We start from the raw sequence: 19,993 nt of genomic DNA on the forward strand, positions 1-19,993 counted from the left end.
CCCCGCCTCCTGCTCTAATAGGCTAAAAATTGTGATGGTAGTTTAGGAGGCAGGGCCAAAAGACGCGATTCAGCGAGCCCCACCGCCACACCACCCCGGGTCTCCCAGAGACTAACTTGCCAAAGTTGGCATGGATGGACTAAATGATCTCTCATCTGTTCTATATCGTTGAGGTATGACATCTAAATAGCATTACTTATTGTCTGTGCTATAACAAGTCATAGGCCATTTTGAACACTAATAAGTCTAACCTGTTTGTTATAAGAAAGTTAGCAGCATAATGTTTCAAGCATGAAAGTGAATTCCCAACCGCTTTCTCTCAATTCGATCAAAGACCATTTGTAGAAAATGTATAGACTTTATATAGGTCATGTCTAAAACCATTATACATATATCATTGAAAGAAAGTGAAATTTGATGGTAGTATCACTGAGATATTCAGCTCTCATTCAAAGTAAAAATGGTTTAACCTCCTCACCTGCTGGGCTGCTTCCTCTTAAAACGTAGTTTGATCACAGGTGCACCACTGAACATCCTGCCAAGGTATAAAGACTTTATGCTTTTCTCTGTTGCGAAAGGAACACATGGCATTATATCCTACAGAAAAAAGAAAAAAAAAAGACAGAAAAAAGTATATATATAGATCTTACAAATGTACGAATAGTACATAGTGTACAGTAATGTAGAATTTCAGTAACCAGACAATTTATTGTACTTCGAGCATAGTCTATACCTCACAGGTGTTCATATCATTGGATAATTTTACCCCTCCTCGTCCATCACAGTGGCATGAATAGCTTCCATATGAATTGACACAGGTCTGTTCACAGCGTTTCTCTTCACATTCATCAATATCTGTATTGGAGAATAGGAGGCGTTAAACCAAATATATTTTGATTGTTAAATACCAAGACCAATTCATTGGACAACAAAAATAAAATAAATATACTAATATATCATATTCAAGGTTTGTAAAGTTAAAGCAAAAAATTATCACAAAATAATAGTAATAATCTATTGTCATGTGGTTAATAATAGGATTGCGCAAGTTTGTAGTATTTATTTTCTCTTTTCACACTTTCCCCACCAGTTTGGGCTTCTAGTATAATTTTGGTTTGCAGGACACAGCCAGGGAGACATTGATAAGAAAGATTCTGCACAAACTGAAATCTGAATCTACAGCAACTCTCTAAATTTGGACGATATGGTTTAATGCAGATTTGCATCTTTGAGAAATGTTAGCAATCAGACATTTGCATTCTTTGGGGCATATTCAATTGGCTTCCAGGATCACGGCAATTATGGTACCACCACGTCGCAGATTTCCCTTTGCTGCCCTATGGGGTGCGAAGGGAAATCGGCAATGTGGTGGTATCGGGAAGGAAACAGCCGTTCGTAGCCGCGATCCCAGAAGCTAACTGAATATGCCCCTTTTCTAACTTGCACTCGACACATGAAAGCCAGTTACTTCTAGTATGCTGCAGGCTACTGTATATTTTAACTTTTGAGCAACACGAGTAGATAACTCTCAATCATGACTGTGCAAAAGTGCAGTCCCATAATTTTTTGTGACAAAATGAGTAATTATGCACAAAGTTTTTCAGATAAGCATAGGGAATTATGGCTAACTTTGGCATTGTCTGCTAGAAAGCAAATGTTTTCATTGTCCAATGGGAGAAACTTGGCAGATCAAGGGTGTACCTGTGGGGTGGGTGCACCAATTTGCCTAGATTTCCAGAGAAAACACAAAAATAAACATAATTTTAAAAACTCCACTCAAAAACTTATCATGCGATTCCCATCATGGTTCCGAGTTTACTTGTCTGGAACTGATTGAGTAATTTTATTTCTTGATCAGCAGCTTTGATACAGGTTTTTTTTTTTTGCATTTCCTCCACTCCTAGCTTGAGTTGTTGTACTCTTCAACTCATGTAGGACAGACGTCTGAAATGCTCCATCTTGTGGATCTTCTAATTGAAGGTAGGTGTGTCACTACTCTCTTCTCTTGTGACAGCTGGATTGCCAAACTCTATTTCATTGTTAACTTTAAGTTTTTGCTCAGACTGTGGAATTGGAATTTGAACAAGACACAATCTCCAAAAATCACCATGCTTCTTATTACCTTACATGTGTATTGGTTTAGAATTATGTAACTATTTTGCCTCACATTGTACCAGAATTACTTGCTTTTATGAGCTTCCCAAATATGCTTCCAAATATTTTAACGTGCTGCAGTTCAGAATTCTTTCTGTACCACTCATCATACAGTATTAGAGCTAAAAGGTTGTCATGATTGCTTCAACCCAATATGTTGTTGGCATACCTTCATCAGAGAGCATACATCTGCTTTCGCAGAGAGTATATTTCTCTCTCACTGCTAGATCAGTCTGCTTGGTGTTGTTTGATAATATTGTCTGGAATACAGTTTTCTTCTTTCAAAATACTTTGTGTCTTCTACTAGCATCCGATTGGGTGACTCTGGATATTGGGGTATCAAATGAAGTCAGGAACAAGGGCACTAAATCTATTGCATTTAAAACATAGTTCCTCACCTTCCCCCTCCATACTTCGTGCCTGCCAGAGCTGCTATCAGTCGGGGCAAAGAAGAGTTGCTCTAGCAGCTTTTTTCTTTTTTTTTGTCTTAGTTTTGTTTTCTTATTATAATTTCAGTTTCACCAGCATCGTGTGAATCCACTGCAGCAGTATTTGAGAGACATGCATCGCACAGCATGGACGGCTATGCAATTCTAGAGTTGTGCCTTTGATGCCGCCTCCCCGTTCCCAACAATTGGATGATGTGACTGGATCATTAGAAATAACTTATTGTATAAATGTATTTTAATTAGTGGTGCAGTGTGCCAATGTCCATCATTGCAAATGTACTGATTTTGTATTAGAAATGTATTGGTTTTTGGAGGAAATTAGTTTTTTTGCCCCGTTCTAATTAGGCCTTATTATTTGTGAGAGACAAACACATCTTTTTTAGCCAGAATACACAGCAGGGGGTCATTACCTTGTTATCCGGTCTTGTTAAAAAAGATAGATGAACTACATGAATAATGCAACCAGCAAGAAATTTAGGAAATCACAGATTGATGGGAATTTTGTTAAGTTTAAATTAAGTTAAAATCAAATTTAGAGAACATATTACATCCTGATGCTAAATATGTGAGGTAATATCTCAAACTTTGCAGTGCCGGATAGGTTTAGAGGGCTGGATTACCTCCTGTCAATGTGTGTCAGAAACAGTATATAAAACTGTTTTTCCTATTTTAACAGTAGTTTACCATCTGAACTTCTGGGTGATCACTAGTACCTTTAACTAGTGTGAAAATGTTCTTGTAAGGACCCTTGAGCAATAAAACATTACTGCTCGAAGATTCTGACACCTATTGCCTGCTACATTGTGTGACCAACAGATAAGAGCTTACACTCTAATCTATTCCCCAGCTGCTCTGCCTATTAGCAAGCAATCCTGACACATAGTAAGTGGTCAGGAGGTACCCACAGCAAAGAGACACTGCAACAGCTATACCAGCTACCCAGAATTAAGTGGTTTTATTTGCCCTGAAGGAGCCTAGTGGTGGCAGTGAGATTCTCCTACAACTATTGCGCAGGTGGCATACACAGACGGCAAGTGTCTGATGGCAAGGCGACACCAGTAGGAGTGGTCAGTAATGGTCAGTTACTGATGGCGAGAAAGAACCCCCCGAGAAACCGTGTAGAGAGACTTAATTAAAAGCCGCAGTGAGGCTCCACGGCTAGGAAGAACTTTTCTTTTATTTTGCAATTTATTCCATTATTAATATTATTTGAATGCCAGTTCATTAGTTAGCCTGGGGCCAGTCCAAGTAAGGGCTACGACAGTAAGCCCGTGCTAGGCACTGATTTGGTTTGAAGGGGGCATCCTTCAGGGTGGCAAACGTCTTGGTGCTGGGCCTGGGGGGGGGGGGGTTACTTTCATAAAAGGCAGATCCTTAGGCCCTCCTCAATGGCATTGCCAGAAGTTTATGAGTGAAATATAACTCTGTTTATCAGACTTGGGTCTGTTAGCAGGTTGACTTTATTCTGTCTGATTGTGTTGTGTTATTGCATTCTGTATTCTCTCTCTTTCTGCTATGTCTGACAAGGAGCGTTCTTCCAGAGCAAAGGCTGTGAAGATTTTTACATGTTGTAAGTGTCATGTTAACTTACCTCTGCGACACCCAGTCACAGATGCCTTATGTGCAGACTGCCAGCAAAAGATCATGTGCCGGGTACACCAGATTTCTCTGTTACAGCTATGGCAGAACCAGACGGGGCTAAGTCCTTAGCCAGTATGATTGCGGAGATTGCTCATTTGAACCCTTCAGGTTCTAGAAGAGATTCTTGTGGACATGTGTACCATTTAGTCATGCCTAGCCAGGGGCCTGAGGTCCCTTGAAGGCATCCCAGGAGGAGCCGTTATGGGCAAGAAGTCTTGTAACTTCTATGCAGGGATTACTCGAGATTTCTTCCTCTTGAGAAAATATGCTGGATTCTGCAACTCCTCCTGCCTCTTGCAAACGTAGAAACATAATTACCCATAGTGAAATTGAGTCAGATTCTGTCAGGGACGAACAAAAGGAGGTAGTTGGCGATTCGGATCTAGAGGATACTTCATACTTTGAAGATGATCCCTATATCTGACAAGGGTGGATGATCTGATACATGCTGTGCACCTGATATTGGTCATTGGACACAGAGGTTCCAAATGTTTCTGAAACTTCGCTATTTCTCTCCCCAGCTATATGATTTGCTGGGTGAGGCATAGACCACACCAGACCGTAAGTTTCACATGTCCCATAAGCTGCAAAATTGTTATCCACTTCCTGTGTAGGATACAGTTAAGTGGGCAGTATCTCCTAAAGTGGATGCTTCTGTAGCAAGGTTGTCTAAGACAACCCCAATTTCCATTCCCAATGCGGTAAACATTGAGACTGGTGATGACCATAATTTTCACAGCATTCTTAAATCCATTTTTCTGACTGCAGGGGCCTATTTGCGGTGAAGGAGAGGTGGTTTTTCTTCCTGTTAATGCTCCAAGAACAAGAGCATCCAGGTTTCATTACCATTGTTTTTCAGGGGAGTTTCCTGCAAGGAAATCTAGGAGTCAATACTCCAGAGGGCAAGCTTTTGCCCTTAGGGCAAGCTTGCAGTGGGGGCAGGGGCGGATCTAGATAATACTTCTACCCGGGGCGATTTAGGGGGGGCGATTAAGGTCCCGCCCCCTTTTTTTACATCTGAGGCTGCCGGCGGCTGCCCACTATGTGCAGGTCCGTTCGGCAGTGACAGGCAGGAACAGTGTGCCGCCCGGATGCTCTGATTGTGTTTAAAACACAATCAGAGCGGCCGGGCAGCACACTGTCCCTGCCGAACGGACCTGCACATAGTGGGCAGCCGCCGGCAGCAAGCCCCTGCTAGGGGGGGCGATCGCCCCCCCCCCCTGGATCCGCCACTGAGTAGGGGAGACAGTTGCCAGGTCCTATGACAAGCCTTCCGCAAAATAGGCATTCTACCCACACTGCTCATCTATGGTGGGAGCCCATTTATTCCTCTTCTGGGACCAGTGATTAAAGTCTGCCACAGATGGGTGAGAGGGATTGTGAACCAAGGATACATTATAGACCTCCTCAGATCCCCAAGCAGAAGATTCTTCACCAGGGGGCATCCCGCAGACAAGACAAAATGTCTTGCTGTGTGAGAGCTCCGATATCTTCATGAGTGGCTGTTCCGGTACGAGATCTCCAAAACAGTTTGGGATTCTATGCAAACCTATTTCTGGTTCAAAAACCAGACTGTTCATTTACACCCATCTTGAATCTGAAAACCATAAACACCCAGCTCCGGATGGACAGATTCAAGATGGGAGTCCCTAACAGTTGTAATGAACAGCATGAAAAAGGATAAGTATATGGTATCCTCAGATATAAATGACGCTACATCTACATGTTCCTATCTGGGAAGAACATCATTGTCTTCTTATGTTTGCTGTTTAGTCCTATCACTCACTACCAGTTTTGGGCTCATCCCTTTGGTCTGGCCACGGCACCAAGAGTTTTCACCAAGATCATGGGGGTCATGGCGTCTCTGCTGCGCTCTAGAGGAATAAAGATTATCCCCTATTTGAATGATCTGTTGAAAAAAGCAGAATGGACCGCTGTACTTTAGGCTCACGTGCAGGAGACTGCTCAGACATTAGTATCCCACGTGTGTATTCGCAATCTCAGAAAGTCCATCGCAGGAAGATCTTTTTGAATCTTTACTTTGACACCCAGAAACAGAGGGTGTTTTTATCATACAGAGTATAGCAAAGTCTCTGTTGGTTCACAGACAAACATGTATGCATTTCCGCATAAGAGCACTGGGCAAGATGGTTTTGACTTTTAAAGTGATCCCGTTTGCCCAGTTTCAAGTGAGAGCTCCAATTAGAACTCATCTCAAAGTGGAACAAATCCCACCTTTGTCTATCCAGCCAGGTGATATGCCTTTCCCAGAGTGTGCTTCACTCACTCCTTTCATGGCTGAGGAGGGAAAACCTCAGCAAAGGTCACATGTTTTCCATTTGAAAGCGGACACTGGTAACTATGGACGCCAGGCTTCGGGGTTGGAGGCTGTTCCCTTTTAGGGTCTTTGGACTCTAGAGGAGACAAAGCTCCCAACGTATTGGAATTGCAAGCCATGTTTTGTGCTCTAGTCAGTGCATTTTCTGCGGGGGGCACCTGTAAAGATAGTCGGACAATACCACGGCTGTGACATTCCTCAACCACCAAGGAGGGACAAGAAGTAATCCTGCCATATAAGAGATCAGCAAATTTTTTTGTTGTGCGGAACAAAATGTTTAGGCCATCATGGCAGTCTATATCCCAAAAGTAGGCAGCTGGAAGTCAGATTTTCTGAGCAGGCAGACTGTTCACTGTTCGTGGGAATGGGTGAACAGAGCTCCTTCAACAGATTGTGAACAGGTGGGGTCAGCTGGACATCAATATGATGGCGTCACTGTTCAACTGCAAAATGAACCTACTTTGTTCAAGGGCAGGAGACACAAGGGCAGTCATGGTAAACACCATATCATTCCATTGGCAGTTCTCCCTAATTTACGTATTTCCCCTGGTGGCAATACGTTGGAGGATCCTGAAGAGGGTGAAGAGAGAAGGGGTTTTGGTGATTCTGGTGGATCCAGATTGGCCGCAAAGATCCTGGTACTCAGACGTCCTCAACGGGTCACTCACAGATTCTGCCTCTCGGACCAGACTTGTTAAGTCAAGGGCCGTTTCTGCACCATGGTTTACAGCTTCTAGCTTTAAGAGCGCGGCTTATTCTGAGAGCAAAGAGTTTGTCCGACAGTGTGATTCAAACCATGCTGAAGGCGAGGCAAGCATTTTCGGCAAAAAAATTACCACTGAGTAGAGATTTTATACTGCCTGGTGAGAGAGGAAGGGGTTCCCCACCTTTTATTTTTAAGTGCCCAAGATTTTATGTTCTTACAAGATGTGCTGGCTGCCGGATTGACCTTAGCTTCCTGCAGGTTCAGGTGTCTTTTTTTTTTCAAAAAAGATTAGCTTTATTGCCAGATGTGAAGACATTTGTCGAAGTTAGCAAATTGGATAAAGTCATTTCAATTAATATCGAGCAAACTTGATTGTCTTTGTCTGAAATAATGCGTAGAGCACGCTACGGCGTGGAAGGGCGTATCCAGCCGCAACACGTGGCAATAACAGCTTTTACACTTTTGTATACATTTGTAAATAGTACACATTAATCGTAGTTGCAACACAGTTATTTATGTCGAAATATAGTAGTGTTTATGTGTAATATTATAAGTTATATGCATATTAGTGATACATATGGTTCAGGTTAAGGGGGAATGTGTCATATCTGATATCATATTAATCCCCTTTACATCAGCAGCTGTCTGGTGCATTCAGCGAAGAGATCGCACATTGCATACTCTAGTTATTGATGTTAGGGAATAAACCTTTAATATGATGCCGACTATAAAATGCTAATAGACTAGTTGTAATTGGAGTCTGGGCGGGAAAAAAGGAGCACATCCCCTGGAGAGATGACCCCCACCTTTGGATTCTTTAGTTTGAACTAGCCTATGATCTGCAACTCCCTGGACCTTCCTGAAGCCTGGACCAATAGAAGCAAGCCATACCATCTGCATTGTTTCACTGTATTTCTGTTTGCATATAAGCAGTAGCTCTCATCTAGTGTTCAGTCACATTTACCACAGACTTCAGACCTGAATGACTGTTCACTGGATCCAGAGCGCCTGCGATAAGTAACAGCTGTACTTATTATTATTTCGCTTGAATTATTCTGCTACTTTTTGAGAATAAATATTTGTGCGTTGGAAACACAAATCGAGATTCGTCAATCGTTATTGGATAGCGACAAAACGTGCATAACACATTGTTACTGGGTATACTGCATATATATCTTACATTTTTTCTGTGGCCCTATGGGATCTAATTTTGGTGTTGGACGCTTTGCAGTTTTTACAACTTGAACCTTTGGATGAAGTAGTATTAAAATTCCTAACCTTCAAGACTGTTTTCCTTTTAGCCATTTCAATTGCGAGAAGAGTTTCAGAGCTGACTGCTGTCTCTTATTATTTCCCATGAGGATAGGGCTGTAATTCAGGCCAGGCCTTCCTTTCAGTCTAAAGAGGTTTCTAGATTTCACCATAACCAAGATATAGCGATTCCCACCTTGGTCCACAGAAGGCTCTCTTAAATGGATGTGGTCCACCTGGTCTAATCTTGATGTGGTCAGGGTTTTGAGGAACTGTGTTCAAAGTACTTGCGATATTCACAAAATAGAAAGTTTGGTCCTTTATGAGGCCCATAAGAAGGACTGGCTAGCGTCCAAAATATCTATTGCAAGATGGTCCAGGGGAGCAGGGCAAACTGTTCCAGAAAATATCAGGGCTTACTCCACCAGGTCAGTGGGGGCTCTTGGACGGCATGTCATGGGGCTTTGGCTGAGCATCTGTGTCGGGCTACCGCCTGGTCCTCAGTTCATACATTTACCAATTTTTTTAGCTTTAATGTGTTTGCATCTAAGGATGCCAGTTTCCAGAGGAAGGTGCTCCATACTACCTCTACTGAATGTAAAACCCACCTGTATTGGTAGCTTGTGGATATAACCTAAGTCCGGGGTCACCCAATCCTTTTCTTTTAGTCCACTAGGGGACACCGGAGGCCTACCCTTTTACACTTTATTTCTCCTATCCTTGTTTTTGTGTTTCTCCTGCTCTGTCTTGTGGGCCTTAGTTAAAAAATAATTGATGGCTGCTACGCCAGACACATTGCATGGAATGGGAAGAGGAGGAGTTATTATTATTATTATTAATTTTTATTTATAAGGCGCCACTAGGTATCCGTAGCGCCGTACCGGGACAGACAGAAATACGGTACAAGGTGAGACAGCACAGTACAGTTAACAAGAAGCACAGTAACTCAGAAGCTCAAGGTACAGCTAGATGAAAGGTGAGGGCCCCCATCGGGTAGCGAGAGGGGAGGAGGGGCAGAAGGACCTCACAGAAGAGACAAGGAGCTGGAGAGCAGAGTTAAGGTGGTGGAGAACAGGAGGAGAGGAGGCTCTGCTCGAAGGAGCGTACAATCTAAGGGGAGGGTGGGATGGACAGAGACGCAAGGGAGGGAAGAGGAAAGGGGGAGAGTGGAGGCAGGGACGGAGGGGGGGGGAGAGAAAATGATGAGGAGGGAGGTAGGAGGGGGACAGAAGGGAGGCATGAGAGGGGGGGGTGGGTGGGAGACAGGAAGGAGGGCAGTTAAGTAGGGGACTGGAAGGCTTTAAGGGAGAGGTGGGTTTTTAAGGCCCGTTTGAAGCTGGGCAAGTTGGGGGAGGTTCTGATGGAGCGGGGGAGCTAGTTCCACTGGAGGGGGGCAGCGCGGGAGAAGTCTTAGAGGCGAGCGTGGGTGGAGGTAACCAGGGGGGAAGAGAGGCGATGGTCATTGGCCGAACACAGGGGGGGGGGGTGGAGCGTGAATGGCGATGAGTTTGGAGATGTAGGGAGCAGTGGAGTTGGAGAGGGCCTTGAAAATAAGTGTAAGGAGCTTGAACACGATTTTGTAGGGGATGGGGAGCCAGTGAAGGGATTGGTAAAGGGGGGAGACAGAAGAGGAGAGGCGAGAAAGGAAAATGGGCAGAGCGGCTGCATTGAGTACGGAGCGAAGGGGAGCAAGATGAGAGCGGGGAAGGCCAGTAAGGAGGAGGTTGCAGTAGTCCAAGCAGGTGATAATAAGAGAGTGGACAAGAGCTTTAGTGGCATCTTGGGAAAGGAAGGGCCGAATGCGTGCGATGTTGCGCAGCTGGAAGCGGCAGGAGTTATGTTTTAAATGCAAAAGCTTTAAAGTGCCCTTGTCCCTGGCTGAACTTAATACCCTGATGGCCGGTGTCTCACAATGGACTGAGAGAAAAGGATTTCATGCAACTATAAAATCTTGTTATCTGCATATAAAATTTTCAGCATTTTGCCAAACCTGTTGCTTACTTGAGCAGGATTTTCTTCGAGTTTCCCTGGTACTTCATCCTTGCTGTGAAGCAAGATGTAACTTGACTGAATGCTGATGACTGCGAGAAAGCAAAGGTCTTCCTTCCTGGAGTCTCAAAGCTTGATGGTCCACACAAATCAATGTCAAGTCCAGAGGCTGTTCAGCTATGCTACTGTTTGTTTTCGGAAAACATTTCACTGTAATTGTTCTTATCAAGCAGCTAATTAATTTCATCATCTGGCAGCTCTGATCAATTTTTGATACCACTAAAGACACCATATTGATTTGGCCTAGATATTTGTGTCATATGCCAATCCTACTTGATGGTGTTGACCACTTGTTTGCACTTTGGATAGTATAGTTTAACAGTGATTTTCCCTTCTGCAATACTTTATGAGACTTTTGTGATGAAGCAGGAGTGATCACTGATTGTCATATAATTGCCTTGACTTTCTTCATTGACAACATGTTGCTTTCAAAATGTGTTTTTTATGTTTATTATTTTGCTTCATTTTAGATTTCCAATCTCTCTAGTTGACCTTTAGATGATCAGATTTCTTGCAAAACATCCATGGTGCTGGCTATATTTCCTACCTAAACCTTATGTCCTTAAAGCATATTGTCATTGATTGGACTGCTTTCCGCTTGTATTCATCCATAAGCTTGTTTCTGACACATAAACATAAAATAATTACTTAGTTGAGCATTAATTGCAGTCACAAGAATTCTTGGGGACCACCAAGTAGCAAAGCCGCTACATAGATCTTCTATTTCTTCTCAAATACCGTAGATCAGCATTTTGAAGGTAATCCTTATGTAGTTATAATGGATTTATATTGGATATGGTTTTCTGATGGAATACATATTGCTGAGATTTGATCTGTCATGCACGTGTTATAGCTTCTTCCACATTTGTTTAGCAATTTCACATTTGCATATGTGCCGATCATCATGTGTACGAAGGGAGATGGTACTTTGGGATTTTTGATCTTTCTCGATCCAGTCATCTTGGAGTGGAATAGGCCTTGCCTCTAGTGTACATTTCCACATACTTTTCCCTTATTAGCAGCATCTTAACTTCAAACTTTCCTGACCATTAAATGTGGTTTGTCAGATTTTTTTATGACTTTTACTGATATTCTGGGCCCATAATCTATTAGCAGCAGATAATTCAGGACATTGACCAGGCATGCTGAAGTTAAAAGGCAATTTATTTCTATATAAATATTTAGAGCAAATCTTTCTCCTTACATTGTAGCAGCAGAGAAATCGCCAACTGTCATTATCCAGGAATTGTCACAATAATATTAATGAACATAATTGTAACACTTATGGGGGAATTAAATTAGTCGCAGTGTATCACCAAACATTGCAGCTGCACACATTTCCAGATACTATGGTACCCTAATATCACAGATTTTTCAGTGTTACATCGCCACGGAGTACCTCCGTGAACCTTCCGGAGTACGTGGCTCCATGGACAACTGAATTACTTTCTTAGCGGGTCACTTTTGCGTCTTCCAATTGCACGTTTGCAGAAAAGTGCATTTCTAGCCACAGTTTGACAAACGTAAAAGAGCACAAATGAAAAACATTCAAATAGATTAAATTGCCACATAAATAAATACAGCCACAGGGTCCATTTGTCAATTTAAACCATAAATGAAGCTAAACAAAACAGTACTTTAGGAGAAAGAGAAAAATATTAACTTAATGAAAGGCATGGTCCTGACTTTTTACCTTTTCCAGCATGGACATTTTCAGGTTTAGCCAGAAAAACTGCAAACAGCTCTGTTTTATAGTAAGTTCTAAAATATAATGGTATGAAGTGTCAGTCAAAAAAGGGAAGCAGAAATATTCCATTCCCTCTCAAGCCTGCGATATTAGCATTCTCAAAAAGACTAAGGGCTAGATTTACTAAACTGCGGGTTTGGAAAAGTGGAGATGTTGCCTATAGCAACCAATCAGATCTTAGCTTTCATTTATTTAGTGCATTCTACAAAATGACAGCTAGAATCTGATTGGTTGCTATAGACAACATCTCCACTTTTTCAAACCCACAGTTTAGTAAATCTAGCCCTAACTGTCCAAAGTATGATTTATAGTATATAGGCAAATGTCACATTTAAATTAAACAACTAATTTTGCTTTGTATTTGGAGATGCTGCTCCTTTAGCATACCTGAAAAGGAACATCTTAACATAATTAAAACTGCTTAAAACTAATTAAAATTAATTAAAACCGCTCTTTTAAAGAGCAAGTAAAGTCACTTGGAAGTTAATATAATAAGGCTCTGTGTTCTTGAACTGAATAAAATACATGAACAACTGCTCTGGATTCTTGCTTTGCAGAAATGAACTGTGTGGTACGGTTGATTCATATACAGGGGCAGGGCCAGTGATGTCACAGTAACTCAAATAACTGCAGTCTCAGACTTTTAATCTGCATCAGCCACTGTCCTACAATGTGGTGGAAGCTTTAGCTGCAACACAGTGAGGAGTTAGTACTTTACTTTTTAGTAGAGCGGATGTGGCATGTCAAGATTACACTGAACCAAGTAGCTTACCGTTGGGAAAAAAATAAAAATCAATTTGGGGGTTTAGTGACTATTTAAATAGTCTAAAATCAAAATCTATTTTGCTCATTGAAGCTGGTTCAACATAAAAATGTTCAGCAACCTCCTGGGGTTCCTTCTTCCACTAGTGAAACAGACCTTGCATAGGGTCCTAGTCCAAGCAGGAAAACAATCCTGAGCTTGCTTTACATAAACCGCATTTAAAAGCATGTAGAAAGTCAAATCAGTAAACATGTTAAATCATCACAATGTGAGACGTTTCAAAATTATTTTCCTGGGAAGTAGCAATAGCCTTGCCGGTTCAAAAAGGTTAAAAACACACTAATAAATCTAAAAAGAGAAACATGTCAAAATGAGCATCCAGCCCACATTTTAGACTTTTGGTTAATTTATGCTGTGGGAACAATGTGGAGAGACAGTGCTTTATTTAATGAGAAATTGCGATTTGTCTGCCGGGGGAAGATTGGGTACATTTTCCCGAATTACAAACCCCCGACAACCAGGATCCCTACACATAGATAAATGTCAATTTAAAGTGCCAATGTCGGGACCCCACAGGATAAGCATTTAATGAAACACTTAGCCTTACTAATACAGTTAGCCCTTAGAACAGCGACGCTTTAAATTGACATTTATCTATGTCACTCTGTTAAGTTACATCAAAGTCAAGTGCTGCACAGCTGTGTACTCGGAATTAGTTCCTGTCAGCATGCCACTCTCATCGGAAATGTGCAGCTTCGGTCTTTAGGCAAGTCTGTATTATATTCCAGTCGCTTTTGTACCAATCCCTTTTTGTTGTAGGGGTCTTGGTTGTCGGGGATTTGTAATTTGAGAAAAGAATTACCACCGGCCATGGGCACAAACAGCTAAGTATGCAACATTTTGCAGGTTTGCATACGCGATAGATACAAGTGTATTGCCAAAAGTAAAGACATATTAAAAGTACTGCTGATCAGGCCTTTTGGACCGCACTCTAAAAGGACACCTCCAACTAAAACTAAAGATGTTGTTTTGGATGGAATTAAATGAGGAAAAATTTTCTGGATCTGCTGGGGTCCCGATGGGACCCATAGATCCCCGATTTGAAACAAACTAAGGAAAGTTTTCATGGTGGGGTGCATGAACACCCACTCAGCTTATTTTAAACATATACTATACAAGTTACTAATCAGAAATGAAAATGATGCAATAAGAAAAAATATGGATACAATGTTGAAGCACATCAATATAGTAGGAATAAGAAATTAGGAAAGTGGGTTAACAACACTAACACAATAGTTGTATAACAATTACGAATTGGAAGAGTGAAAGAAGGCACCTATTAGAGATTATCCTTTCCAGAGTGTCTGAAGCGTCAAAATACAACCATAATCCTCCCTACAAATCAGTCCAATTTATGTGAATTTATAGTTTCCTGTAAAAATCTTAAGTAATGCTATCCATTACATAGGACTGCAGGTCATATACTGTTTACTGTTCTTAGCCGATATATAACCGGGCATTAGAAAACTTCCTGGCAAACAATGAACTAGTCTTATTAGACAATGAAGAAGACAAGACCCAACACAGGGGACGTCTCAGTTTGAGAAGTCAACAATAGTAATCAAGGCAAGTCTCCTCTGCTTTATAAAAGAAACATGGCAACACGAAGGGACAAGATTATTTCCTAACCTTGCCTGGCTTGAAGAATTTGGTCTGGTTACAATGTCACGATTTTCACTTTAACACCTATTATCTTATCTAAAGTTCTTACTGACTTTAAAAAATATAAATCATGTATCCATGTTTCTGAATATAGTCACACCCATTCACCTGTTCTATACATACCTTGGCAACTTTTAGTTAATTCATCATATCTGAAACCCTCTTCACAAAAACAAGTATAACTACTTGGTATGTTTTTGCATTTTGCTGTTCCACATATGTCCGGTGATCCCGCACATTCATCAATATCTGCAAAACAAATAAAGAACTTATTTTAGTTACTTAAAAAACAAAAACATATGGCTTGCCAAGTTAACAAAAAGTCTGCAGCAAAATTTATGAAAATGTTCTTGTTACCTGCTTACAATGTACATACCTCCCCAACTATCCTGATTTAGGCAGGACGGTTCCGATCTGAGAGCTCAGTACCGCCACCGTGCCCAGGAATAGCTTCTGCCCAATAGTGGAAAAGTTGGGAGGTTTATCCTGTTATCTATTTCTCTGCATAGTAGAACAGTGGTGAACATGTGATACACTCCCGTCACAGGTGCACAAGACATTAATGGGGTGTTTTGAAGGGGGCAGGGGGCAGACCAGCACTTGGAAGGGATGTTTGGTGACATGCATCCCTGCTCGTGTACGTAACAGTCATGAATGGATGCTCACACATTGTCACGATTCCCATTCAAAAGCTATGAGGTATGCAACATTTTGCAGGCTTGTGTACGAAGCATTTTGTGCATGCATAGAGCATATGTCACAAAACTGCTGCCTCCACTGTGTGAAGGCAACAGGTACACTTAACATCGAGAACTTCCAAAAAAAGGAAGATACCAGTGCTAGTGGGGAATAAAAATAGATGCCAAATACAGGTCACAAACAGCTGGGGTGAGAAATATTCTGAAAAGGGGGAAATCAAATCATTAACGCAAACAGAGAGAAGCATAGTAAGTGTAGTGAAAAGGAAAAATGTGTGTGCAAAATTATATTCTGAATAAATGGAGCTTCTTTGATATCCAAAGAAATGTGGTCTAACCTCTACAACAAAATATCAGAAACTATATTTAAAGTTTAATTCTCCTAAAGGCCAACAGCAGCAAATACTGAACATCCACATTATACTTTTCAAATACATCTCAGCGATATGACTTTAATCTGATGGGTAAGGATTCCAGAACAAATGTGTGGATTGCTGACATTACTTCGGTAAACCGCTAAAACAAAATGCAATTTATTTTCTTGTTAGGCAGCTGGTACGTTTTAAAATGAAGGACTAATTCCTGGGAATCATGCCGGGGCTGTGAATGCAGGAGAATCTGAACAGATACATGTCCAGTCTTGTTTTTCTTTGCAGCACAGCGCAGGAATGCTGTGTGCCGAAATCACAAAGCTGCTGGCTGACAACATCCCCATAGTCATGTATACCCCTGCAGACTAAAATCCTCTCTCCAGTGCACAACTGAAAAATATTACTTTGCTGGCCAAAGCAACTAGAATATTTTAAAGAAGCAAGTCTGGTTTTTTTGGATACATAGGCATATAAAAGAAAAAGCAGTGTTGGCAGAAGAAAAAAAAATAGCATTCACTTTTTTTATACCATTCTTTGGAATCGTATGATATGCATGAATGACTAGGTAATAAAAAATTATATTTTGTATGCAGGAAATGATGTTATAGTTTTTTTCAACAATCCACAGATTTGGCTTATTTTCTTGCACATAAAAAAAAATAGCTTAATATAACGAGAAAGCATCTTATAATTTTAATATTTTTTGTATGTAACAAAACCAAAGGTTTACTGTGAAATATGATCACTGTATAATTCCTGCCATTAATTATTTTGGTAAATGTGTAATTTTGGCAAACATAAAATTTTGTAACATATACAACATTATTGGATGAGTTAGATGTATGAACGTCATTTCCAACAGCTACACACTTGTTCCACGGTGTCTAGGAAGAGAAATTAGCATTTGAAGGATTCCATTCATTTTGATCAATGGAGTTCTACACATATTACATGCACTATTACTATACATGTCTATGGTCTACCTTTGTCAGCTTTGTGAAAAACACCAAGTAAACTATAGGTTGGACCTTGGGGCTACTGTTTGGACACAACATTTTTTTTTGTCTTCTCAGCTATATCCTGTTTAAAGAGTACCGTCTAACTTAATTTATTGATCTAGGTACAATTCAAAGAAAATAAGCATTCTATATTGAATATAACCAGTGGTGAACAATGGGATGCACCAGAAGCCCTGGAAAACCAAGCCTTATGAAAGTCCTAAACATGTTCTACTGAGCACATTTGATGAGGACTGAAAATAGTGCAAATCTTCAACTGAATCTTGGTAGTGTGGCATTAATGGTGTGACAATGTCAGTTTTTGCTTACGTGCAGCAATAATGTTAGGAGGTATGTAGTAATACTACAGTATTATTTTTGTATTGTACTTTTGCCAAGTTGTTAATAAAGTTTGGCTCCGACAAACCAGAACTTCCAGTCAAGGTTTTCAATAGAAAGTGCTGCTCATGTAGAAAATGTACCTAAGAGGCCTATTACACTACCTGATGACTGGATCGAGAAAGCTCAAAAAGCCAAAGTACTATTAGCATAATACTTAAATTGTGCTTTAGATGATTCAATTGTTCATATATACAAATGTGAAGCTGCAAAAGATAAGTGGGAAGAGAGCTAGAAAATGTGCATGAGAGAGAAAAACTCAGCAATAATAATTTGTATTTAAGTAGAAAACAAAGACGATTAAGGGCCAACATATGTAGGACTATATAAGGAGTACCTTAGAAATGGTAGAGGAGCAACACAGTATTTGAGAAAATAATCTTCCATGTAGCAGCATTGCTACTGAGTGGTCTCCCAGACATCTATAAATGGTGTCTGCACTTGATGCTCAACAAAACAATGAGCTCATGTTAGAATGTCAATGGTAAGCTTATGGATACACAGTAGCAGAAAACAGAGCACAACAAATTACCATTAATAATAAGCATTAACGACACAAGACTGAGTTAAGAACTATAGTCGGCCGCATGAGACACATGAAGATTTTGTATACAAGAAATATTTTCAACTAAAAGGTTGATTAGAGTGTTAGGAAACCTGGAATGACTCAGCTAAATAAGCAGAATAACATAAAACTCTAAAAGTGATGTAAAAGAGGAGAACAGTTCAGGTATTAAGGCTGCATTTAATACCAATGTGGCTGCATCAACAAAGCATGCATGGTGTATTAATTCCAGCCAAGTGTCATATAGCTAACACTAAAAGCTTCTTCTCTTACAAAACGAAGACTGATCATTTTCATCATAGCTAATGGGCAGTAATGAACAAAGAAAAAACTAGGGAAAGAATTCCAGCACTGCCCAGTCTCCCCTACAATCACCAGAAAGACACCAGTAAAATATTTATACTGTATATACCTAATCTTGAAAGTCCGCTGTTGACAAAGAAATGCACAAATATTATCACACACATACTTTTGCAGATGAAAAAAAAAATCAATGTTGAATTTTACCAGCTGAAGTTCAAATGTGATGAAAACTGCCAACCAGGATGCCAACCGCATCCGTATGGAGCACAGACATCTCAGATACAGGAACCCCAAAGCAATATGAAATCTAGCTAAAGAGCAACTTGATGATGGTATCAAAATTGATCAGTGCAGTTGGATGATGAAATGCACAAGCTACTCAAAAAGGTAAAATGACAAGGAAATCATTTTTACAAAAAAAGCAGTAACAATGAACCACCTCTGGAGTTAATACACATGAATGTGTGTGGAACAATGAGCATTGAGACCCAAGGAAGAAAGAAGTATTTTCTCACATTCATCAATGAGCAGTCAAAAACACCATAGTCTAGCTACTTCATAGCAAGGATGACGTACCGAAGAAACTCAAAAGGATAGGATGCTGAAGATACTATGTGCCGATAATGGGCCAAATACATAGTACAAATGGTAAGACACAAGCGTCTTGAAAAAGTTTGGAATTGGGTTCTAGACCACAGTACTATACAGCTCCAAACATGATGGCAGAGAGAAAGAACTATTGCTCTCTGTGAAAGCAGGTGAAATATGCGTTTTGACGCAGATATGCAATGACATATTTAGCTGAAGTAGTAATGACAAAAAACATTTACTCAGTAAGACTACAGAAGAAACTCCAAACAAACAGTTGGGAGTGTCACCTGCAACATATTAGAATATTTGGAAACAAGGCCTGTGTAGGTGATCCAAAGGAAAAAAGTACTAAATGGAAAGTTCATATAAAGCAAGGCATTCTGGTAAGCTACAGCAAGTAGTTGCACTTCTACCTTCAATTAGAAGATCCACAAAATGGCACAAGAAGATTCCAGTCAAACACCTCTAAATGACCCAAAGCGTGGTCGTGGAAGCAGGTGTGGTTTAAAGCTACTGATGAAACAATGAAATCTCTCAACCATCTATAGATTTGGGAACTCAAAAAAAAGATGGTACCCTCATGATAAATAGTTGAAAAGTGGAAGTGTTAGAAGAATATAAGTTGCTAATAAAAAACTGACAGAGAGCTGTGTGTTGCTGCAATGTAAGAAGCAGTTAATACGATTTGTTCAATAATAAAAACATCTTCTTTAACAATGTCCAGAATTATCTGCTGCTACCCAGTATATTGTTAATCCTTACCGCCACATGTTCTATTGTTTGCAAGAAGATGATAGCCACTCTGGCACATACAGTGGTATGTTCCAGGTTTGTTGACACACTTGTAGGAACAGCCTCCATTCAGGACAGCACATTCATTAACGTCTGCAGAAATGACAAGAAGTATGAGCTCACTGCACTGGGTGTTTCATGCATACAACTAGAGAAAATTACAGTTTATATATTTCTTAACTACGATATCTTCAGACATTTTCAAAAATAACAATTGTGTAAATAATGGAGTCAAAGTGCAAGTTTTAATTTAAACTTTCCATAAGATTATCAACTATACTTTTATTAAATTACTAACAGAAATCAGCTACCTGTTAAACTGGGTACACACTACAGGTCAAATTATTGCACCAATCACACGATAAACAACTGTTTGTTCAAATATCACATTAGAGTGTCCACTATCTTGCTGTATTGTACCAAAGTCCATTGTATCATTTGATCTCGTGTTATAAA

The 19,993-nt window shown here is 40.4% G+C and overlaps 1 protein-coding gene across 2 annotated transcripts in view; it reads right to left on the reverse strand.

Moving 5' to 3' along the window:
- The window catches only part of GAS6 (growth arrest specific 6), a 65,510-nt gene that overhangs the window by 15,073 nt on the left and 30,444 nt on the right, over positions 1 to 19,993 (reverse strand). For both annotated transcript variants that reach the window (XM_075200167.1, XM_075200165.1), the window contains 4 exons: positions 19,508 to 19,630; positions 14,944 to 15,069; positions 734 to 855; positions 479 to 597 (listed from right to left, as the gene is read on the reverse strand). In XM_075200167.1, the coding sequence (XP_075056268.1) occupies positions 479 to 597; positions 734 to 855; positions 14,944 to 15,069; positions 19,508 to 19,630 (490 nt within the window). The remainder of the gene's footprint in view (positions 1 to 478; positions 598 to 733; positions 856 to 14,943; positions 15,070 to 19,507; positions 19,631 to 19,993) is intronic.

Source organism: Mixophyes fleayi, chromosome 2 (genome assembly GCF_038048845.1).
Source record: "Mixophyes fleayi isolate aMixFle1 chromosome 2, aMixFle1.hap1, whole genome shotgun sequence".
In the NCBI taxonomy this organism is placed as follows: Eukaryota; Metazoa; Chordata; class Amphibia; order Anura; family Limnodynastidae; genus Mixophyes; species Mixophyes fleayi.